The sequence below is a fragment of the Coregonus lavaretus genome, assembly GCF_964263955.1.
Source record: "Coregonus lavaretus genome assembly, contig: HAP1_SCAFFOLD_623, whole genome shotgun sequence".
NCBI classification, from domain to species: domain Eukaryota; kingdom Metazoa; phylum Chordata; class Actinopteri; order Salmoniformes; family Salmonidae; genus Coregonus; species Coregonus lavaretus.
Genome location: NW_028157212.1, coordinates 1 through 25,095, shown reverse-complemented (window position 1 = coordinate 25,095; position 25,095 = coordinate 1). Strand labels below are relative to the sequence as shown.

General features: G+C 41.0%; 1 protein-coding gene across 1 annotated transcript; it reads left to right on the top strand.

Annotated features, from left to right (window-relative positions):
- Positions 1-180: 180 nt before the first annotated feature.
- Positions 181-18,127, top strand: LOC311125679 (procollagen C-endopeptidase enhancer 2-like; the record flags this gene model as incomplete). Its single annotated transcript, XM_084199707.1, has 4 exons — positions 181-278; positions 6,258-6,366; positions 6,974-7,232; positions 18,003-18,127. Coding segments are annotated over 4 exons (591 nt in total), but the record flags the coding sequence as incomplete, so codon positions are not given.
- Positions 18,128-25,095: the final 6,968 nt, after the last annotated feature.

Below are 25,095 nucleotides of genomic sequence, written 5' to 3'. Positions count from 1 at the left end.
CCTCACTTCCTCCCCTCCTCGTACCCCTGCCTCCTATATCCCTCTCTCTCTCCTCTCTCTCAATCCTCCTCACTTTCTCCACGCCTCTACTCTGCCTCTTCCTCCCTCCTTTCTGTCTTCCTCTACTCGCCCTCTCTCTGGTCTGTTCCCTCTCTTGGTTTGGGTGGGCATCAGAGCAGGATGCAGGGCAGGGTGTGTGGTGTGTGGAGTGTGTGTGTCCTGCTGTCGCTGACACTGGGATGGATCCAGGCTCAAAGCCAGACTACCAACTTTACCAGGTGAGTCAGAAAAGGAGTGTGCGCTCACTTGAGGGTGCATTTGTGTGTTTAAACAATGTGTGTGTGATAGTGTCAACGTGTCTTTGGTCAGTGTGTACCCAGTGTGCATGTGTGTGCATATGAAAACGTGTATATGTGAAGGAAGTTTTTCTATCAATCAACCAGTTTATTTGCCTGTTTGTCTTTAAGCTACTGCTTTTTGCATCTGTTCCTGTCTCTCTGCACTCTCTCTGCACTGTTTTCATCTGTTCCTGTCTCTCTGCACTCTCTCTGCACTGTTTTAATCTGTTCCTGTCTCTCTGCACTCTCTCTGCACTGTTTTAATCTGTTCCTGTCTCTCTGCACTCTCTATGCACTGTTTTCATCTGTTCCTGTCTCTCTGCACTCTCTATGCACTGTTTTCATCTGTTCCTGTCTCTCTGCACTCTCTATGCACTGTTTTCATCTGTTCCTGTCTCTCTGCACTCTCTCTGCACTGTTTTCATCTGTTCCTGTCTCTCTGCACTCTCTATGCACTGTTTTCATCTGTTCCTGTCTCTCTGCACTCTCTCTGCACTGTTTTCATCTGTTCCTGTCTCTCTGCACTCTCTCTGCACTGTTTTCATCTGTTCCTGTCTCTCTGCACTCTCTCTGCACTGTTTTAATCTGTTCCTGTCTCTCTGCACTCTCTCTGCACTGTTTTCATCTGTTCCTGTCTCTCTGTACTCTCTATGCACTGTTTTAATCTGTTCCTGTCTCTCTGCACTCTCTCTGCACTGTTTTCTTCCTAAAACTCAATTATTTCCCCTAGTGTAGTTAGAAATAGCATGCAGGCGGTTAGGCGGAGCCACAGGAGGAGATGATGTGGTTAGTATAGAGACTAGCTAACCCTGCTGTGTGTCTGTGGAGACTAGCTAACCCTGCTGTGTGTCTGTGGCACCATATTTCCTAGTGCACCACTTTTGATCAGATCCCTTTCAGACACAGCCTCGACGGTCCAAGATGGAACGGTGGGATTTTGATCTTTAATATCAGAATGAGATACAATGCAGTGGAACGTTAGCGCAGGTTTGACAAGCAGATACTTGTGGACTGTTTTATTTAGCTTGGCCAGTGGGTTAGAAGGGAGGGCCAAGACTACTTGAGATGTTTAAGACATTTGGACCATGCAGTGTGGCTTTTCAGTACCACTCTGAACACAAAGCAACCCCTGTCAGGACCTGTGTGTGGAAGTGGAACATGGTTGGAGAAGGGGGTGGGGTCAGGGATGGAAAGGTTCTACCAGAGGACAGAACTATGAATTGAGCTATGGGTGTTGACTGGGAGATAGTGTTGTATATCCAGTACTGTATGTTGGAACCTTTTACAACAGTTCGGGACCGTTAAAGTTGTTTGAATTAAATATTTATGTCGACCCAGAAACTGAATTAATAAGCCTGAGGGCTTGCTGTAAAATGTATCAGTGTGTGTGTGTGTGTGTGTGTGTGTGTGTGTGTGTGTGTGTGTGCGAGCGTGTCTGAGTGTGCATGTGTATGCGTGTCTGTTTCCTAAAACATATTATATAACAGGCTATGTGTAGTGCCCACTGTTTTCAGTTTTTCAAAGTGCCAATGTCTGCCTTCGCCCCCATGCCAAAGTAAAGTGTGCATTGTGTCTGGTGACAATTTTCTAGTGTGGCACCGTTTTAACCTGTACCTGTCCCAGGCTGTAGTCCCCACCTGCTTTAAGAAGACCACCATCGTCCCAGTGCCCAAGAAAAACAAGGTGACATGCCCAAATGACTATCGCCCCGTCGCGCTCACCTCGGTCGTCATGAAGTGCTTGGAGAGGCTGGTCGTGACCCACATCAAGGGCAGCATACCAGGCAAAACGTCCGGTCACACTTTTAACATCACGTTTATTCTTATACCTGTGTAGTAACACTGTAATCACTTTGGTAACAAAAGTGTTGTTACACATAATTATATACGCATGCCAGGCACACTGGACCCACTCCAATCTGCCTACCACTCCAACCACTCCACGAAAGATGCCATTTCCATCCCTATTCATACAGCTGTAACACATATGGATAAGAGGAAGACCTATGTGAGAATGCTGTTCATTGACTACAGTTCAGCATTCAACACCATTTGTCCCTCCCAGCTCGACAACAAGCTCAGAGCCCTGGGTCTGGACACCACCCTGGATCCTGGACTTCATGACGGTCAGACCACAGGCTGTGAGGATTGGCAACAACACCTCCTCCACACTGACTCTTAACACAGGGGCCCCTCAGGGGTGTGTCCTCAGTCCTCTGCTATACTCCCTGTTCACCCACCACTGCGTGGCTTTGCACGACACCAACTCCATCATCAAGTTTGCTGAGGACACCACGGTTGTAGGCCTGGTAACCAACAACGACGAGTCAGCCTATAGGGAGGAGGTAAGTGAACTGGCATTGTGGTGTCATGACAACAAACTCTCCCTCAACAACAGCAAAACAAAGGAGTTGATTGCTGACTTCAGGAACCAGAGGAGGGAACATGCCCCGATCCACATCAATGGGACTGCAGTAGAGAGAGTCACGAGTTTTAAGTTCCTCTCAGTCCACAGCACCTATGACTTGACATGGACCAACAACACCACCAGGGTGCAACAGTGTCTCTACTTCCTAGGCCTTTCCTGCAGTTGAATGACCAAAGCGCCCTCATGGGTGGAATGTTATTAATATTTTTCATAATTTCATAATGAATGCGCTTTATTTATAATATATTTTTAAAAAAACTGGCGTTTCTATGTCAAACGGTTTTGTTATATTTCAGTCTTCTTTGATGTACAGCTGAAGTCGGAAGTTTAAATAATAATAATAATATGCCATTTAGCAGACGCTTTTATCCAAAGCGACTTACAGTCATGCGTGCATACATTTTTTGTGTATGGGTGGTCCTGGGGATCGAACCCACTACCTTGGCGTTACAAGCGCCGTGCTCTACCAGCTGAGCTACAGAGGACCACCTTTTACATACACTTAGGTTGGAGTCATTAAAACTTGTTTTTCAACCACTCCACAAATTTCTTGTTAACAAACTATAGTTTTGGCAAGTCGGTTAGGACATCTACTATTTTTCCATCAATTGTTTACAGACAGATTATTTCACTTATAATTCACTGTATCACAATTCCAGTGGGTCAGAAGTTTACATGACTGTGCCTTTAAACAGCTTGGAAAATTCCAAGAAAATGATGTCATGGCTTTAGAAGCTTCTGATAGGCTAATTTATATAATTTGAGTCAATTGGAGGTGTACCTGTGGATGTATTTCAAGGACTACCTTCAAACTCAGTGCCTCTTTGCTTGACATCATGGGAAAATGAAAAGAAATCAGCCAAAACCTCAGAAAAAAAATTGTAGACCTCCACAAGTCTGGTTCATCCTTGGGAGCAATTTCCAAACACCTGAAGGTACCACGTTCATCTGTACAAACAATAGTATGCAAGTATAAACACCATGGGACCACGCAGCCGTCATACTGCTCAGGAAGGAGACGCGTTCTGTCTCCTAGAGATGAACGTACTTTGGTGCGAAAAGTGCAAATCAATCCCAGAACAACAGCAAAGGACCTTGTGAAGATGCTGGAGGAAACAGGTACAAAAGTATCTATATCCACAGTAAAACGAGTCCTATATCGACATAACCTGAAAAGTCACTGCTCCAAAACTGCCATAAAGAAGCCCCTGCACATGGGGACAAAGATCATACTTTTTGGAGAAATGTCCTCTGGTCTGATGAAACCAAAATAGAACTGTTTGGCCATAATGACCATCGTTATGTTTGGAGGAAAAAGGGGGTTGGCTTGCAAGCCGAAGAACACCATCCCAACCGTGAAGCACGGGGGTGGCAGCATCATGCTGTGGGGGTGCTTTGCTGCAGGAGGGACTGGTGCACTTATCAAAATAGATGGCATCATGAGGAAGGAAAATTATGTGGATATATTGAAGCAACATCTCAAGACATCAATCAGGAAGTTAAAGCTTGGTCGCAAATGGGTCTTCCAAAAGAACAATGACCCAAAGCATACTTCCAAAGTTGTGGCAAAATGGCTTAAGGACAACAAAGTCAAGGTATTTGAGTGGCCATCACAAAGCCCTGACCTCCATCCTATAGAAAATGTGTGGGCAGAACTGAAAAAGTGTGGGCGAGCAAGGAGGCCTACAAACCTGACTCAGTTACACCAGCTCTGTCAGGAGGAATGGGCCAAAATTCACCCAACTTATTGTGGGAAGCTTGTGGAAGGCTACCCGAAACGTTTCACCCAAGTTAAACAATTTAAAGGCAATGCTACCAAATACTAATTGAGTGTACATAAACTTCTGATCCACTGGGAATGTGCTGAAAGAAATAAAAGCTGAAATAAATCATTCTCTCTACTATTATTCTGACATTTCACATTCTTAAAATAAAGTGGTGATCCTAACTGACCTACGACAGGGAATTTTTACGAGGATTAAACGTCAAGAATTGTGAAAAAACTGAGTTTAAATGTATTTGGCTAAGTTGGATGTAAACCTCCGACTTCAACTGTATATAAAGTGTAATTTGGGATGCAAACTCAAAATGGAATACATTTCCACTCTGTATCTGACATGTTACCGGTGTCTTCTTTTTTTAAGCCCATAACCATGTGTGTGAGGTATATACTTTTATTTCAAAGTAGATTTGCTTGAGACTACCAAGAATCCCTCTGTGTGACCCTGATTTATCCCACCGCAGTAAAAGACTACCAAGAATCCCTCTGTGTGACCCTGATTTATCCCACCGCAGTAAAAGGTTAAGGCGGCTGAAGAAATTCGGCAAATTCGGTCCTCTCCAAATACTACCGTTGCACCAAGAGCTACCGGTTGCATCACGGTACGGGAATTGCTCCATCCATCACTGGGACGTGCTCCAACCCCATCCAGGACATCTACACGAAACAGCAGCATCATTAAGGACCCCACATACCCCAGCCACGAGCTGTTCTCTCCCTTACCGTCGGGCAGACGGTATCGTAACATGAGGTCTGATATCAACAGGCTCAGAGACAGTTTCTGTCTACAAGCCATCAGACTGCTGAACACTTGAGCTGGACTGACCACCTGCAATGACTCTCTGAACCTTAGCACACATGCACTCACTCACTCACACACCCACACAGACACACACACACAGACACACACACACACACATACAGTATACATTCATGCTCAACTGTATACATTCATGCTCAACTGTTTATTCTACTCTACTGAGCCATTTACTTTATGTTCGTATTCTTTATCTTTTATTATTTCTCATTGGTGTTGCATTGTCGAGAAGGAAGCTGCAAGTTAGCATTTAGTTGGACTATGTATAAATGTTTTACATTTTTTACATTTTAGTCATTTAGCAGACGCTCTTATCCAGAGCGACTTACAGGAGCAATTAGGGTTAAGTGCCTTGCTCAAGGGCACATTTACGTCATTTAGCAGACGCTCTTATCCAGAGCGACTCACCAATTGGTGCGTTCACCCTACGGAGGAATGGGCCAAAATACCAGGCGTATCCCGTACATCCCGTACATACAAATAATAAAACTTAAAACTTGAGTGCGCGTGTGTGTATGTATGCTTGACTATGCTACACTGTACATATGATCAGTGTTACTGCCCAGGGTTGGACCTACCTTTATAAAAACACACACTATGACAGTTCACTGGCCCTTCCCAGCTTCAGAGAACAGAGCGGGTCTGTGCGCCTGGGGTTTCGGTGTGTGTGTAGAGAGGGGTTCTGCCCCCAGAATGTTGATGGTTAAAGGAGTGCATTACATTAGTAGTAGAAGCAAGATTCCTGTGACTTCTGAAACTGAAAAAATTATAAAACATGCCATGGATTAGTTCATTTCTACTCACAAAAAAAAGAGACAGTATAATGCATCAATTTCTCTCTCTCTCTCCCTCTCTCTCTCTGTCTCCTCTCTGTCTCCTCCTGCCTCTCTCTCAGGCCTGTCTTCCACTGCGGAGGTCACCTGGTGACTGACTCAGGCTTCGTGGGCAGTGAGGGTTTCCCCAGCCACTACAAACCCAACCGCAAATGCACCTGGTACATCACTGTGAGTACCAAACAGAAGATATACCACAACACTGTATAACCACTAAACAAAATACTCAACCCTCCAGCTACAGTGGTGGAAAAAGTACCCAATTGTCATACTTGAGTAAAAGTAAATATACTTTAAAAGAAAATTAATCAAGAAAAAGTGAAAACCACCCAGTAAAATCCTACTTGAATAAAAGTCTAAAAGTATTTGGTTTGGAATATACTTAAGTATCAAAAGTAAATGTAAAAGCATAACATAATTTTAAATTCCTTACATTAAGCAAACCAGACGGCAAGATTTTCTTGTTTTTATTTTATTTACGGATAGCCAGGGGGCACGCTCCAACACTCAGACATAATTTACAAATGAAGCATGTGTGTTTAGTGAGTCCACCAGATCAGAGGCAGTAGGGATGACCAGGGATGTTCTTTTGATAAGTGCGTGAATTAGACCATTTTCCTGTCCTGCTAAGCATTCAAAATGTAACGAGTACTTTTGGGGTGCCAGGGAAAATTTATGGTCATTCACACTAGCCTCCAATAGGCTAACTACACACTTGACCCTCTAAGGCTTAACCTCTGACCTTTAACCCCTCTCATCTACATCCCATAATACCCAGGTCCCCGAGGGCCACGTGGTCATGCTCTCCTTCCGCATGTTTGACCTGGAGGCCGACCCCACCTGTCGCTATGACTACCTGGACGTGTACAACGGCCACTCGCACACGGTGCAGAAGCTGGGGAGGTTCTGTGGGACGTTCCGACCAGGGGCTCTCATCTCTACCTCCAACACCATGATGCTGGAGATGGTGTCCGATAGTAGCACCGGAGGACGGGGGTTCGTGGTTCACTACCAAGGAGGGAAACCACACATGGACGGTGAGGTTTGATTATTGATACTGTGGTTTCATGGACGGTGAGGATTTAAAAGAAAACATGAATCATCAGCGTACAATGACACCTTTGTTTTTAAGCCCTGGATTTCTAATCCCTTGATATTATTGTTGGATCTGATTTTAATAGCTAACATCTTGATGGCCATAATAAATAGATATGCCGATAGTGGACAACCTTGTTTTACTCCTCGTGACAGTTTCGGAGAAATAGCCATTATTTACTATTTTACACCTAGGGTTACTATACATGATTTTAACCCATTTTATAAGAGATTCTCCAAAATTGAAATGCTCCAGGCATTTATATATAAACTCCAGTCGTACTTTATCAAATGCCTTTTCAAAGTCTGCTATGAATAGCAGGCCTGGTTTCCCATATTTTTCATAGTGTTCTATTGTTTCCAGTACTTACCTTATATTATCTCCAATGTATCGTCCATGTTAAAAACCTGTCTGATTAGAATGAATAATGTCCGACAATACCTTTTTAATTCTATGCGCTATACATTTTGCTAGAAGTTTTGCATCACAACACTGAAGTGTAAGGGGCCCCCAATATTTTTATGGACTGGATCTTTATATTTCCCACTTGTATCCTGTTTCAGTAATAATGAAATCAGACCTTCTTCTTGAGTGTCTGATAATCTACCATTTACATAGGAGTGGTTAAAACATGCTAATAACGGTCCTCTGAGTATATCAAAAAAGGTTTGGTATACCTCGACTGGTATGCAATCCAACCCTGGAGTTTTCCCAGACTTAAAGTCTTTAATTGCATCCAGAAGTTCCTCCTCTGTAATTTCACCTTCACATGAGTCTTTCTGTATGGCTGTTGATTTTACATTATCAATAGAAAAAAATCCCTACAATTAGCTTTAGTTAGAGGAGATGGAGGCGACTGAAACGAATATATGCTTAAAGTACTTTGCTTAGTCCTTCAAAATATAATTTGGTGAATCATGGGTGACTCCATCATTTGTAACCAGTTTCAGTAAATTATTTTTGGTAGCATTTCTATGTTTAAAAGATTAAAACATAATTTGGTGCATTTTTCCCCATATTCCATTCAGTTTGCTTTATTTTTATAATATATTACACTTGATCTTTCTTGAATAAGGTTCTCCATTTATTTTTGTTTTTCCTCTAATTTATTCTGAGCCTCTATGTTACAGTTTTTATTGCTATCTATCTGTTCTGTTAGACCTTCTATTTCCTTTGTTAGTATGGACTCTTTTGACATAAATTGCTTTTGTTTTCGAGATGAGTACTGAATTGCGTGGCCTCTAAAGGCACATTTAAAAGTGTCCCATACAATAACGGGATTTGCTCTACCTATGTTATGTCGGAAAAAATCTGTTATAAATTCCTCTGTCTATTTAAACAAGTTATCATCCAATAGGCTTTGATTAAATTTCCAACATCCTCGCCCACGTGGAAATTCAGTAAGAGTAATGTATATGCCAATTATATGATGGTCCGACCGCACTCTGTCCCCTATCAACACTTTTTAAACTTTTGGTGCCAACGAGAATGACATAAGAAAGAAGTCAAGACGACTAGCTTGATTGAGTCTCCGCCATGTATATTTATTTATTTTATTATTATTATTATTTTTTTTTTTTTGTCATTTAGCAGACGCTCTTATTATATCTCACTAGGTCAGGATATTTAAGCCTCCATATATCTACTAATTCTAATGTATCCATGACATTCATGATTTCCTTAAGAGCATGAGGGTGATAGTTTATAGTGTGATTTCCTTTATGGTCCATTGAGCTACAGTGGGGGAAAAAAGTATTTAGTCAGCCACCAATTGTGCATGTTCTCCCACTTAAAAAGATGAGAGAGGCCTGTAATTTTCATCATAGGTACACGTCAACTATGACAAACAAAATGAGGAAAAAAATTCCAGAAAATCACATTGTAGGATTTTTAATGAATTGATTTGCAAATTATGGTGGAAAATAAGTATTTGGTCAATAACAAAAGTTTCTCAATACTTTGTTATATACTCTTTGTTGGCAATGACACAGGTCAAACGTTTTCTGTAAGTCTTCACAAGGTTTTTACACACTGTTGCTGGTATTTTGGCCCATTCCTCCATGCAGATCTCCTCTAGAGCAGTGATGTTTTGGGGCTATCGCTGGACAACACAGACTTTCAACTCCCTCCAAAGATTTTCTATGGGGTTGAGATCTGGAGACTGGCTAGGCCACTCCAGGACCTTGAAATGCTTCTTACGAAGCCACTCCTTTGTTGCCCGGGCGGTGTGTTTGGGATCATTGTCATGCTGAAAGACCCAGCCACGTTTCATCTTCAATGCCCTTGCTGATGGAAGGAGGTTTTCACTAAAAATCTCACGATACATGGCCCCATTAATTATTTCCTTTACACGGATCAGTCGTCCTGGTCCCTTTGCAGAAAAACTGCCCCAAAGCATGATGTTTCCACCCCCATGCTTCACAGTAGGCATGGTGTTCTTTGGATGCAACTCAGCATTCTTTGTCCTCCAAACACGACGAGTTGAGTATTTACCAAAAAGTTCTATTTTGGTTTCATCTGACCATATGACATTCTCCCAATCCTCTTCTGGATCATCCAAATGCACTCTAGCAAACTTCAGATGGGCCTGGACATGTACTGGCTTAAGCAGGGGGACACGTCTGGCACTGCAGGATTTGAGTCCCTGGCGGCGTAGTGTGTTACTTATGGTAGGCTTTGTTACTTTGGTCCCAGCTCTCTGCAGGTCATTCACTAGGTCCCCCTGTGTGGTTCTGGGATTTTTGCTCACTGTTCTTGTGATCATTTTGACCCCATGGGGTGAGATCTTGCGTGGAGCCCCAGATCGAGGGAGATTATCAGTGGTCTTGTATGTCTTCCATTTCCTAATAATTGCTCCCACAGTTGATTTATTCAAACCAAGCTGCTTACCTGTTGCAGATTCAGTCTTCCCAGCCTGGTGTAGGTCTACAATTTTGTTTCTGGTGTCCTTTGACAGCTCTTTGGTCTTGGCCATAGTGGAGTTTGGAGTGTGACTGTTTGAGGTTGTGGACAGGTGTCTTTTATACTGATAACAAGTTCAAACAGGTGCCATTAATACAGGTAACGAGTGGAGGACAGAGGAGCCTCTTAAAGAAGAAGTTACAGGTCTGTGAGAGCCAGAAATCTTGCTTGTTTGTAGGTGACCAAATACTTATTTTCCACCATAATTTGCAAATAAATTCATTAAAAATCCTACAGTGTGATTTTCTGGATTTTTTTTCCTCAATTTGTCTGTCATAGTTGACGTGTACCTATGATGAAAATTACAGGCCTCTCTCATCTTTTTAAGTGGGAGAACTTGCACAATTGGTGGCTGACTAAATACTTTTTTTCCCCACTGTATATAAAACACTATTATGATCTCCCACCATAATAATAGAGTCTTGTATTCGTTGCAGGGTTGATAATTTATTATATATTGTCAAAGAATTGTGGATCATCATTATTTGGTCCGTAAAGGTTAATGAGCCATACTGTATCTGTGTCAGTAGGTGCTGTAGGTGGGTGTGGTGTGGAATCAGGCGCAGGACGCAGAAGTTAAGTCCAACAAAGACTTTTAGTAGAGCACACAAAATACAATCCAAACAGCCCGGAGGCGAGAAAATGCGCACACAGGCGTAAACAAACGGGCGCACTAAACATGTGCGAAAATCCTCTCCTAAAAATACAAGGAGGCAAGCTACAAATAGCGCACCGAAACGGGTAGCGCACCAACACGACAATGGGAACAATCACACACAACACCTGACAAACACAACGAGAACTTATAGGACACTAATGACACTAAACGACAACAGGTGTACAATACCAGACCAGACCAAACGAACATAGAAACATACAACGGTGGCAGCTAGTATTCCGGAGACGACGAACGCCGAAGCCTGCCCGAGCAAGGAAGAGAGGCAGCCTCGGCCGAAACCGTGACAGTACCCCCCCCTTGACGCGCGGCTCCAGACGTGCGCCGACTCCGGCCTCGGGGACGACCAGGAGGACGCGGAGCAGGGTGCGTCGGGTGACCACGATGGAATTCCGTCAGGAGAGACGGGTCCAAAATGTCTCTCCTCGGCACCCAGCACCGCTCCTCCGGGCCGTACCCCTCCCACTCCACTAGATATTGGAGACACCCCATCCGACGTCTCGAATCCAAGATGGACCGCACGGAGTACGCCGGTGCCCCCTCGATGTCCAATGGGGGCGGAGGAGTCTCCCTGATCTCATTTTCTTGGAGTGGGCCAGCTACCACCGGCCTGAGAAGAGACACATGGAACGAGGGGTTAATACTTTTATACTCAACAGGTAGTTGTAATCTGTAACACACCTCGTTCAATCTTCTCAGGACTTTAAATGGCCCTACAAACCGCCGACCCAGTTTCCGACAGGGCAGGCGGAGGGGCAGGTTTCTGGTAGAGAGCCAGACTCGATCACCAGGTGCGTACACCGGTCCCTCACTGCGGTGGAGATCGGCGCTCGCCTTTTGACGACGGAGGGCCCGCTGCAGGTGGACGTGTGCAGCGTTCCATGTCTCCTCCGAGCGCCGCACCCACTCATCCACCGCAGGAGCCTCGATCTGGCTCTGCTGCCAAGGTGCCAGAACCGGCTGGTAACCTAACACACATTGGAAAGGGGTTAGGTTAGTGGAGGAATGGCGTAGGGAATTCTGGGCCATTTCGGCCCAGGGAACGTACCTTGCCCACTCCTCCGGCCGGTCCTGGCAGTATGTTCTAAGAAACCTACCCACATCCTGGTTCACACGTTCCACCTGCCCATTACTGTCCGGATGGTAACCCGAGGTGAGGCTCACCGAGACCCCCAACCGCTCCATAAAGGCTCTCCAGACTCTGGAGGTAAATTGGGGACCTTGATCAGACACAATATCCTCGGGTACCCCGTAGTGCCGGAACACATGGGTGAATAGCGCTTCGGCGGTCTGCAGGGCAGTAGGAAGGCCCGGCATAGGGAGCAAACGACAGGCCTTAGAAAACCGGTCCACAACGACCAGTATAGTGGTATTCCCCTGTGAAGGAGGAAGGTCAGTGATGAAATCCACCGAGAGGTGATACCATGGTCGTTGTGGAACGGGCAGGGGTAGTAACTTACCCCTAGGCAACGTGGGCCACCAGTACTTAGCACTAAGGCAGTGCACTGTCCGGCCGATACCAGGGTGTCCAGAGGAGGGTGACGTGTGAGCCCAATAGATCAATCGATCCCGAACCTCGAGCGGAACGTACTTCCGACCCTCCGGGCATTGAGGTGGACTAGGGTCGGTGCGCAACGCCCGCTCGATCTCAGCATCGACCTCCCACACTACCGGTGCCACCAGACAAGACTCCGGCAGTATGGGAGTGGGCTCCACGGACCTCTCCTCCATGTCATACCGCCGAGACAGTGCGTCTGCCTTGCCGTTCTGTGACCCAGGGATGTACGTGATCTTAAATGTGAATCGGGTCAAAAACATATTCCACCGCGCCTGGTGAGGGTTCAGTCTCCTCGCTGCCCGGATGTACTCCAGGTTACGGTGGTCCGTCAAAATGAGGAAAGGGTGTTGAGCCCCCTCAAGCCAGTGCCTCCACACCTTTAGGGCCTGTACCACGGCTAACATCTCCCTGTCCCCTACGTCATATAATTTCGCTCCGCCGGACTGAGCTTCTTGCAATAAAAAGCACAGGGGCGGAGTTTAGGTGGCGTGCCGGACCGTTGCGAAAGCACGGCTCCTATACCGGCCTCTGACGCGTCCACCTCTACCTGAAATGGTAAAGAGGGATCCGGATGCGCCAGCACCGGAGCCGAGGTAAACAGGTCCATCAGCCTCCCAAACGCCCTGTCCGCCTCGGCTGACCACTGCAGACGCACCGGACCCCCCTTCAAAAGAGACGTTATGGGAGCTGCCACCTGTCCAAAACCCCGGATAAACCTCCGGTAGTAATTCGCAAACCCCAAAACTGCTGCACCTCCTTCACAGTGGTTGGCGTTTGCCAATTACGCACGGCTGACACCCGGTCTACCTCCATCTTCACCCCTGACGCAGACAACTGATAACCCAAAAAGGAGACCGACTCCTGGAAAAACAGACACTTCTCTGCCTTGACATACAGGTCGTGCTCCAACAGCCTCCGCAACACTCGGCGCACCAGGGCCACATGCTCGACTCGGGTAGACGAGTACACGAGAATGTCATCTATGTACACGACCACCCCCTGCCCCTGCATGTCCCTGAAGATCTCATCCACGAATGATTGGAAAACTGAAGGAGCGTTCATCAACCCGTATGGCATGACAAGATACTCGCAATGGCCCGAGGTGGTACTAAAGGCTGTCTTCCATTCATCGCCCCCCCTAATGCGCACCAAGTTGTACGCGCTCCTGAGATCTAATTTAGTGAAGAAACGCGCCCCGTGCAATGACTCCGTCATGGTCGCAATCAGCGGGAGTGGATAACTGTACTTCACCGTGATCTGATTGAGACCACGGTAATCTATGCACGGGCGTAACCCACCATCCTTTTTCTTCACAAAAAAGAAACTCGAGGACGCAGGGGAAGTGGAGGGCCGTATGTATCCTTGTCTCAGAGATTCGTCTATGTAAGTCTCCATAGCTCTCTTCTCCTCCTGAGAAAGAGGATACACATGGCTCCGTGGGAGCGCAGCTCCTGCCTGGAGGTCTATCGCACAATCTCCCTGCCTATGGGGAGGCAACTGCGTCGCCCTCGACTTACTGAACACAATAGCCAAATCCCCATACTCAGGGGGAACGTGCGATGCGGGCACCTGGTTTGGACTCTCCACCGAGGTAGCCCCTACGGAAACGCCTAAACATCGACCCACACACTGGGCAGACCACTCCATCAGAGCCCTCTCCTGCCACGAAATAGACGGGTTATGGGTACTCAACCAGGGCATGCCCAGCACCACCGGATACGCAGGCGAGTCGATCAGAAATAGCTGGATCATCTCCTGATGACCCCCCTGCGCACACATCCTAAGTGGCGCCGTGACCTCCCTGATCAAGCCCGCACCCAACGGACGGCTATCTAGGGCATGAACGGGGAAGGGGACGTCAACAGGGAGAAGGGGAATCCCTAAGGCTAAACAAAATTTCTTATCCACAAAATTCCCAGCCGCGCCTGAATCTACCAGCGCCTTATGCTGGGAATGAGGTGCTACCTGTGGAAAACGCACAGGTATACAGAAGTGTGCAACAGAGAGCTCTGGGTGAGTGGGGCGCCTACTCACCTGGAAGGACTCCCCAGTGCGGGGCCTGTCGTCTTCTCCCCTAGGAGGCCATCCCCAGCACCTAGCCGCGGTGTGTCCTCCCCGACCACAGTTGGTGCAGGAGATGGACCCCCTCGTACTCCGACCCCTCCTCTCTCTAGCGCCAGCGCCCCCGAGCTCCATGGGGCACGGCTCGGAGGCGCTGGAGGGTGAAATGGACGGACCCCCCTCGGGACGTCCGCGGGTAGCTAGCAGGGTATCCAGCCTGATGGACATGTCGACTAACTGGTCGAACGAGAGGCTGGTGTCCCGACAGGCCAGCTCCCTACAGACGTCCTCACGTAGACTACAGCGATAGTGATCGATGAGGGCCCGCTCATTCCACCCTGCATCCGCCGCTAGAGTACGGAATTCCAAAGCGAACTCCTGGGCACTCCTCTTCCCCTGCCGGAGGCAGAACAGACGCTCCCCCGCCGCTTTCCCCTCCGGGGGATGGTCAAACACCGCCCTGAAGCGGCGGGAGAACTCAGCATACGTGATGGTGGTAGCGTCTATTCTCCTCCACTCGGCGTTGGCCCATTCTAACGCCTTGCCGGAAAGGCAGGAGATCAGGGCGGACACGCTCTCGTGTCCCGAGGGCGCCGGGTGCACGGTGGCCAGGTAAAGCTCCACCTGGAGAAGGAAGCCCTGACACCCGGCAGCGGTCCCATCATAGGCCCTCGGGAGCGAGAGTCGAACTCCTCTGGGTTCCGGAGCGGGAATGGGCTGACTTGCCGATGGTGAGGGCAGGGAAGATGGCGTTGGGGGTGTCCCTCGGGTCTCCCAGCGTTGGAGGGTGGTGATCACCTCCTGCAGGGCGGACCCCATCCGCAGGATCTGGTCATTCTGCTCCCGGACCCTGTCCTCCAACGTCGCCTGTGCTGCTGCGGCTCCTGCTGATTCCATTCCGAAGGTGTGTGATTCTGTCAGTAGGTGCTGTAGGTGGGTGTGGTGTGGAATCAGGCGCAGGACGCAGAAGTTAAGTCCAACAAAGACTTTTAGTAGAGCACACAAAATACAATCCAAACAGCCCGGAGGCGAGAAAATGCGCACACAGGCGTAAACAAACGGGCGCACTAAACATGTGCGAAAATCCTCTCCTAAAAATACAAGGAGGCAAGCTACAAATAGCGCACCGAAACGGGTAGCGCACCAACACGACAATGGGAACAATCACACACAACACCTGACAAACACAACGAGAACTTTTAGGACACTAATGACACTAAACGACAACAGGTGTACAATACCAGACCAGACCAAACGAACATAGAAACATACAACGGTGGCAGCTAGTATTCCGGAGACGACGAACGCCGAAGCCTGCCTGAGCAAGGAAGAGAGGCAGCCTCGGCCGAAACCGTGACAATCTGTTTATGGTCCAATAACATATTTAAAATCCATCTACCTTGCAGATCTGTTTGGACAATTTGCACATTTGGTTCGAAATTACTGTTAATTAATATCATCACCCCTTTTGAGTTTCTTTGCCCATGGGAGAAGTATATCCCCCCCCCCCCCCCCAGTCCTTTTTCCACACAACTTCATCTGGAATTGTTGAATGAGTTTCTGTAAACAATAGATATTATATTCCTTCTCTTTGAGCCATGTAAATATTGTTCTTCTTTTGTTATTATCTGCTAAGCCATTACAATTATAACTGGCTATACTTATTTCACCACTTACCATAATGAGATAAAGGTTTCAAATCTATTTATCATAATATATGTTTGTAAATATACCAATAAAAAATACCATATTGTTTGATTATTGATACTGTGGTTTCATGGACGGTGAGGTTTGATTATTGATACTGTGGTTTCATGGACGGTGAGGTTTGATTATTGATACTCTGTTTTCATGGACGGTGAGGTTTGATTATTGATACTGTGGTTTCATGGACGGTGAGGTTTGATTATTGATACTGTGGTTTCATGGATGTTAAGGTTTGATTATTGATACTGTGGTTTCATGGACGGTGAGGTTTGATTATTGATACTGTGGTTTCATGGACGGTGAGGTTTGATTATTGATACTGTGGTTTCATGGACGGTGAGGTTTGATTATTGATACTGTGGTTTCATGGACGGTGAGGTTTGATTATTGATACTGTGGTTTCATGGACGGTGAGGTTTGATTATTGATACTGTGGTTTCATGGACGGTGAGGTTTGATTATTGATACTGTGGTTTCATGGACGGTGAGGTTTGATTATTGATACTGTGGTTTCATGGACGGTGAGGTTTGATTATTGATACTGTGGTTTCATGGACGGTGAGGTTTGATTATTGATACTGTGGTTTCATGGACGGTGAGGTTTGATTATTGATACTGTGGTTTCATGGACGGTGAGGTTTGATTATTGATACTGTGGTTTCATGGACGGTGAGGTTTGATTATTGATACTGTGGTTTCATGGACGGTGAGGTTTGATTATTGATACTGTGGTTTCATGGACGGTGAGGTTTGATTATTGATACTGTGGTTTCATGGACGGTGAGGTTTGATTATTGATACTGTGGTTTCATGGACGGTGAGGTTTGATTATTGATACTGTGGTTTCATGGACGGTGAGGTTTGATTATTGATACTGTGGTTTCATGGACGGTGAGGTTTGATTATTGATACTGTGGTTTCATGGACGGTGAGGTTTGATTATTGATACTGTGGTTTCATGGACGGTGAGGTTTGATTATTGATACTGTGGTTTCATGGACGGTGAGGTTTGATTATTGATACTCTGTTTTCATGGACGGTAAGGTTTGATTATTGATACTCTAGTTTCAGGGACGTTGAGGTTTGATTATTGATACTCTGTTTTCATGGACGGTAAGTTTTGATTATTGATACTGTGGTTTCATGGACGGTGAGGTTTGATTATTGATACTGTGGTTTCATGGACGGTGAGGTTTGATTATTGATACTGTGGTTTCATGGACGGTGAGGTTTGATTATTGATACTCTGTTTTCATGGACGGTAAGGTTTGATTATTGATACTCTAGTTTCAGGGACGTTGAGGTTTGATTATTGATACTCTGTTTTCATGGACGGTAAGTTTTGATTATTGATACTGTGGTTTCATGGACGGTGAGGTTTGTTTATTGATACTCTGGTTTCATGCTCTTCAGTCTGTCTCTCTATTTACACTTGTACTGTATTTACAGTCTCTCTCATGAACCTGCTGTCCACACGCACATTCTGATATGCCTCTCTTTCTCTCTCTCTCGCGCGTTCTCTCTCTCCCCATGCAGAGAACCAGTTCTGTGGGGGTAGACTAACGAAGGCTCTCTCTCTCCCCATGCAGAGAACCAGTTCTGTGGGGGTAGACTAACGAAGGCTCTCTCTCTCCCCATGCAGAGAACCAGTTCTGTGGGGGTAGACTAACGAAGGCTCTCTCTCTCCCCATGCAGAGAACCAGTTCTGTGGGGGTAGACTAACGAAGGCTCTCTCTCTCCCCATGCAGAGAACCAGTTCTGTGGGGGTAGACTAACGAAGGCTCAAGGTTCCATCAAGACGCCCAACTGGCCCAACTCAGATTACCCAGCAGGCATCAGCTGCTCCTGGCACATCTCCGTGGAGCCCAGCAATGTCAGGCCTCAACCAATCACAACACAGCATCAGCACACCTCCACCAATGATAACACAGCATCAGCAAACCTCCACCAATCACAACACAGCATCAGCACACGTCTACCAATCACAACACAGCATCAGCACACCTCCACCAATCACAACACAGCATCATCAGCACACCACCAATCACAACACAGCATCAGCAGCACACCTCCACCAAAAAACAAAACCCAGCATCAGCACACCTCCACCAATCACAACACAGCATCAGCAGCATACAACCACCAATCAGAACACAGCATCAACACACCTCCACCAATCACAACACAGCATCAGCACACACCTGTTATACCTCTTCATTGGATCACTTTATTTGAGATTCTAAAAGGTTGTAGTTATTAGAGACTTCTCTAAAAATGTATGCGCTCACTAACTGTAAGTCGCTCTGGATAAGAGCATCTGCTAAATGACTAAAATGTTAAATGTAAATGTAAATGCTCTGGAAGCTTGATACAGGTCCTCAAGTTATGGGAGTAGATCTGTGTGTGTAAGTGTGTGTGTGTGTGTGTGTCTTGTGTGTGTGTGTGTTTGTGTGTGTGTATGTGTGTGTGTGTGTGTGTGTGTGTGTGTGTGTGTGTGTGCCACCTGACTGTGGTCCTGTGATGTGTGTTAATGAAAGGCTTCATTGAAGGAGTAGGGCGTGTACATGTGTGAGAGAGTGGAGAGAGAGAGAGAGAGAGAGAGAAGAGAAGAGAGAGAGAGAGAGAGAGAGAGAGAGAGAGAGAGAGAGAGAGAGAGAGAGAGAGAGAGAGAGAGAGAGAGAGAGAGAGAGAGAGAGAGAGAGAGAGAGAGAGAGAGAGAGAGAGAGAGAGAGAGAGAGAGAGAGAGAGAGAGAGAGAGAGAGAGAGAAGGTAAATGCCCCTCTGTATTCTAAATGTCAGCACCGACCAGCTCCCTTCACTCTACATTACAGTAAAATAATTATGAATAACAAGATGCGACTACAGTGACGCATAACTAAAACCTATCATGACCTTAGAATTCTAAGGTTATATCTGTCAAAAGATGATTCTGAGATTAATGGCTTCGAAGTTCCATCCCCTCATTGGTTTGAATGGTGTGAGCAATTTCCATTTTGTGTAACTTAATATGATTTGGGTTATGTAAGAATGGTTAATGTTATAACACCGGTTAATGTAACAGCATATCACTGTACTTTATGTTACTGTAACAACATATTACTGTACTTTATGTTATTGTAACAACATATCACTGTACTTTATGTTAATGTACAACATATTACTGTACTTTATGTTACTGTAACAACATATTACTGTACTTTATGTTATTGTAACAACATATTACTGTACTTTATGTTATTGTAACAACATATTACTGTACTTTATGTTAATGTAACAACATATTACTGTACTTTATGTTAATGTAACAACATATTACTGTACTTTATGTTAATGTAACAACATATTACTGTACTTTATGTTACTGTAACAACATATTACTGTAATTTATGTTATTGTAACAACATATTACTGTACTTTATGTTATTGTAACAACATATTACTGTACTTTATGTTATTGTAACAACATATTACTGTACTTTATGTTATTGTAACAACATATTACTGTACTTTATGTTACTGTAACAACATATTACTGTACTTTATGTTATTGTAACAACATATTACTGTACTTTATGTTAATGTAACAACATATTACTGTACTTTATGTTACTGTAACAACATATTACTGTACTTTATGTTAATGTAACAACATATTACTGTACTTTATGTTAATGTAACAACATATTACTGTACTTTATGTTAATGTAACAACATATTACTGTACTTTATGTTATTGTAACAACATATCACTGTACTCTATGTTACTGTAACAACATATTACTGTACTTTATGTTACTGTAACAACATATTACTGTACTTTATGTTATTGTAACAACATATTACTGTACTTTATGTTATTGTAACAACATATTACTGTACTTTATGTTATTGTAACAACATATTACTGTACTTTATGTTAATGTAACAACATATTACTGTACTTTATGTTATTGTAACAACATATTACTGTACTTTATGTTAATGTAACAACATATTACTGTACTTTATGTTACTGTAACAACATATTACTGTACTTTATGTTATTGTAACAACATATTACTGTACTTTATGTTATTGTAACAACATATTACTGTACTTTATGTTATTGTAACAACATATTACTGTACTTTATGTTATTGTAACAACATATTACTGTACTTTATGTTACTGTAACAACATATTACTGTACTTTATGTATTGTAAGAACATATTACTGTACTTAATGTTATTGTAACAACATATTACTGTACTTTATGTTAATGTAACAACATATTACTGTACTTTATGTTACTGTGACAACATATTACTGTACTTTATGTTAATGTAACAACATATTACTGTACTTTATGTTATTGTAACAACATATTACTGTACTTTATGTTAATGTAACAACATATTACTGTACTTTATGTTATTGTAACAACATATTACTGTACTTTATGTTACTGTAACAACATATTACTGTACTTTATGTTAATGTAACAACATATTACTGTACTTTATGTTACTGTAACAACATATTACTGTACTTTATGTTAATGTAACAACATATTACTGTACTTTATGTTATTGTAACAACATATTACTGTACTTTATGTTACTGTAACAACATATTACTGTACTTTATGTTATGTAACAACATATTACTGTACTTTATGTTAATGTAACAACATATTACTGTACTTTATGTTACTGTAACAACATATTACTGTACTTTATGTTAATGTAACAACATATTACTGTACTTTATGTTACTGTAACAACATATTACTGTACTTTATGTTAATGTAACAACATTTTACTGTACTTTATGTTAATGTAACAACATATTACTGTACTTTATGTTACTGTAACAACATATTACTGTACTTTATGTTATTGTAACAACATATTACTGTACTTATGTTACTGTAACAACATATTACTGTACTTTATGTTATTGTAACAACATATTACTGTACTTTATGTTAATGTAACAACATATTACTGTACTTTATGTTATTGTAACAACATATTACTGTACTTTGTATAATGTAACAACATATTACTGTACTTTATGTTATTGTAACAACATATTACTATACTTTATGTTATTGTAACAACATATACTGTACTTTATGTTATTGTAACAACATATTACTGTACTTTATGTTAATGTAACAACATATTACTGTACTTTATGTTAATGTAACAACATATTACTGTACTTTATGTTATTGTAACAACATATTACTGTACTTTATGTTATTGTAACAACATATTACTGTACTTTATGATATTGTAACAACATATTACTGTACTTTATGTTAATGTAACAACATATTACTGTACTTTATGTTATTGTAACAACATATTACTGTACTTTATGTATTGTAACAACAAATTACTGTACTTATGTTATTGTAACAACATATTACTGTACTTTATGTTATTGTAACAACATATTACTGTACTTTATGTTATTGTAACAACATATTACTGTACTTTATGTTATTGTAACAACATATTACTGTACTTTATGTTAATGTAACAACATATTACTGTACTTTATGTTATTGTAACAACATATTACTGTACTTTATGTTATTGTAACAACATATTACTGTACTTTATGTTAATGTAACAACATATTACTGTACTTTATGTTATTGTAACAACATATTACTGTACTTTATGTTAATGTAACAACATATTACTGTACTTTATGTTACTGTAACAACATATTACTGTACTTTATGTTATTGTAACAACATATTACTGTACTTGTATGTACAACATATTACTGTACTTTATGTTATTGTAACAACATATTACTGTACTTTATGTTATTGTAACAACATATTACTGTACTTTATGTTAATGTAACAACATATTACTGTACTTTATGTTATTGTAACAACATATTACTGTACTTTATGTTATCTGTAACAACATATTACTGTACTTTATGTTACTGTAACAACATATTACTGTACTTTATGTTAATGTAACAACATATTACTGTACTTTATGTTATTGTAACAACATATTACTGTACTTTATGTTACTGTAACAACATATTACTGTACTTTATGTTACTGTAACAACATATTACTGTACTTTATGTTATTGTAACAACATATTACTGTACTTTATGTTATTGTAACAACATATTACTGTACTTTATGTTATTGTAACAACATATTACTGTACTTTATGTTACTGTAACAACATATTACTGTACTTTATGTTATTGTAACAACATATTACTGTACTTAATGTTATTGTAACAACATATTACTGTACTTTATGTTAATGTAACAACATATTACTGTACTTTATGTTACTGTGACAACATATTACTGTACTTTATGTTAATGTAACAACATATTACTGTACTTTATGTTAATGTAACAACATATTACTGTACTTTATGTTATTGTAACAACATATTACTGTACTTTATGTTAATGTAACAACATATTACTGTACTTTATGTTATTGTAACAACATATTACTGTACTTTATGTTACTGTAACAACATATTACTGTACTTTATGTTAATGTAACAACATATTACTGTACTTTATGTTACTGTAACAACATATTACTGTACTTTATGTTATGTAACAACATTTTACTGTACTTTATGTTAATGTAACAACATATTACTGTACTTTATGTTACTGTAACAACATATTACTGTACTTTATGTTATTGTAACAACATATTACTGTACTTTATGTTACTGTAACAACATATTACTGTACTTTATGTTATTGTAACAACATATTACTGTACTTTATGTTAATGTAACAACATATTACTGTACTTTATGTTATTGTAACAACATATTACTGTACTTTATGTTAATGTAACAACATATTACTGTACTTTATGTTATTGTAACAACATATTACTGTACTTTATGTTATTGTAACAACATATTACTGTACTTTATGTTAATGTAACAACATATTACTGTACTTTATGTTATTGTAACAACATATTACTGTACTTTATGTTAATGTAACAACATATTACTGTACTTTATGTTAATGTAACAACATATTACTGTACTTTATGTTATTGTAACAACATATTACTGTACTTTATGTTAATGTAACAACATATTACTGTACTTTATGTTAATGTAACAACATATTACTGTACTTTATGTTATTGTAACAACATATTACTGTACTTTATGTTAATGTAACAACATATTACTGTACTTTATGTTATTGTAACAACATATTACTGTACTTTATGTTATTGTAACAACATATTACTGTACTTTATGTTACTGTAACAACATATTACTGTACTTTATGTTATTGTAACAACATATTACTGTACTTTATGTTAATGTAACAACATATTACTGTACTTTATGTTAATGTAACAACATATTACTGTACTTTATGTTATTGTAACAACATACTACTGTACTTTATGTTATGTAACAACATATTACTGTACTTTATGTTATTGTAACAACATATTACTGTACTAGGTTATTGTAACAACATATTACTGTACTTTATGTTATTGTAACAACATATTACTGTACTTTATGTTAATGTAACAACATATTACTGTACTTTATGTTATTGTAACAACATATTACTGTACTTTATGTTATGTAACAACATATTACTGTACTTTATGTTATTGTAACAACATATTACTGTACTTTATGTTAATGTAACAACATATTACTGTACTTTATGTTAATGTAACAACATATTACTGTACTTTATGTTAATGTAACAACATATTACTGTACTTTATGTTACTGTAACAACATATTACTGTACTTTATGTTATTGTAACAACATATTACTGTACTTTATGTTAATGTAACAACATATTACTGTACTTTATGTTAATGTAACAACATATTACTGTACTTTATGTTAATGTAACAACATATTACTGTACTTTATGTTACTGTAACAACATATTACTGTACTTTATGTTACTGTAACAACATATTACTGTACTTTATGTTAATGTAACAACATATTACTGTACTTTATGTTATGTAACAACATATTACTGTACTTTATGTTACTGTAACAACATATTACTGTACTTTATGTTAATGTAACAACATATTACTGTACTTTATGTTACTGTAACAACATATTACTGTACTTTATGTTATTGTAACAACATATTACTGTACTTTATGTTAATGTAACAACATATTACTGTACTTTATGTTATATGTAACAACATATTACTGTACTTTATGTTAATGTAACAACATATTACTGTACTTTATGTTATTGTAACAACATATTACTGTACTTTATGTTATTGTAACAACATATTACTGTACTTTATGTTATTGTAACAACATATTACTGTACTTTATGTTAATGTAACAACATATTACTGTACTTTATGTTATTGTAACAACATATTACTGTACTTTATGTTAATGTAACAACATATTACTGTAACTTTATGTTAATGTAACAACATATTACTGTACTTTATGTTATTGTAACAACATATTACTGTACTTTATGTTATTGTAACAACATATTACTGTACTTTATGTTATTGTAACAACATATTACTGTACTTTATGTTATTGTAACAACATATTACTGTACTTTATGTTATTGTAACAACATATTACTGTACTTTATGTTATGTAACAACATATTACTGTACTTTATGTTATTGTAACAACATATTACTGTACTTTATGTTAATGTAACAACATATTACTGTACTTTATGTTAATGTAACAACATATTACTGTACTTTATGTTATTGTAACAACATACTACTGTACTTTATGTTACTGTAACAACATTATTACTGTACTTTATGTTATTGTAACAC